The 593-nt window shown below is 46.2% G+C and overlaps 1 protein-coding gene across 1 annotated transcript; it reads left to right on the top strand.

Annotated features, from left to right (window-relative positions):
- Positions 1-17: 17 nt before the first annotated feature.
- LOC105818280 (olfactory receptor 52N4-like) lies at positions 18-590 on the top strand (the record flags this gene model as incomplete). Its single annotated transcript, XM_012654216.1, has 1 exon — positions 18-590. A coding segment is annotated over exon 1 (573 nt), but the record flags the coding sequence as incomplete, so codon positions are not given.
- Positions 591-593: the final 3 nt, after the last annotated feature.

Raw genomic sequence — 593 nt, 5'->3', positions numbered from 1 at the left:
TACTGAATAAAACAGATATGACTCCAGCTTCATTTATTCTGAATGGAGTCCCAGGACTGGAAGACATACAGGTCTGGATTTCCTTCCCATTCTGCTCCATGTATATTGTGGCTATGGTTGGCAATTGTGGACTCCTCTACCTTATCCGCTATGAGGACTCCCTGCACAGGCCCATGTACTACTTCTTGGCCATGCTTTCCCTTACTGACCTTGTCATGTGCTCCAGTACAATCCCTAAAGCCCTCTGCATCTTCTGGTTTCATCTCAAGGAAATTGGATTTGATGAATGCCTGGCCCAGATGTTTTTCATCCACACCTTCACAGGGATGGAGTCTGGGGTGCTCATGCTTATGGCCCTAGATCGCTATGTAGCCATCTGCTACCCTCTACGCTATTCAACTATCCTCACTAATCCTGTCATTGTAAAAGTTGGGCTCACCACTTTCCTGAGAGGCGTATTACTCATTACTCCCTTTACTTTCCTTACCAAGCGCCTGTCCTATTGCAGGGGCAATATAATTCCCCATACCTACTGTGACCATATGTCTGTAGCCAAATTATCCTGCGGCAACGTCAAGGTCAATGCCATCTAT

Source organism: Propithecus coquereli, unplaced genomic scaffold (assembly GCF_000956105.1).
Source record: "Propithecus coquereli isolate 6110/MARCELLA unplaced genomic scaffold, Pcoq_1.0 Scaffold44, whole genome shotgun sequence".
In the NCBI taxonomy this organism is placed as follows: domain Eukaryota; kingdom Metazoa; phylum Chordata; class Mammalia; order Primates; family Indriidae; genus Propithecus; species Propithecus coquereli.
Note: the sequence above shows the minus strand (reverse complement) of the source record. Positions and strands in the feature narration are given on the sequence as shown.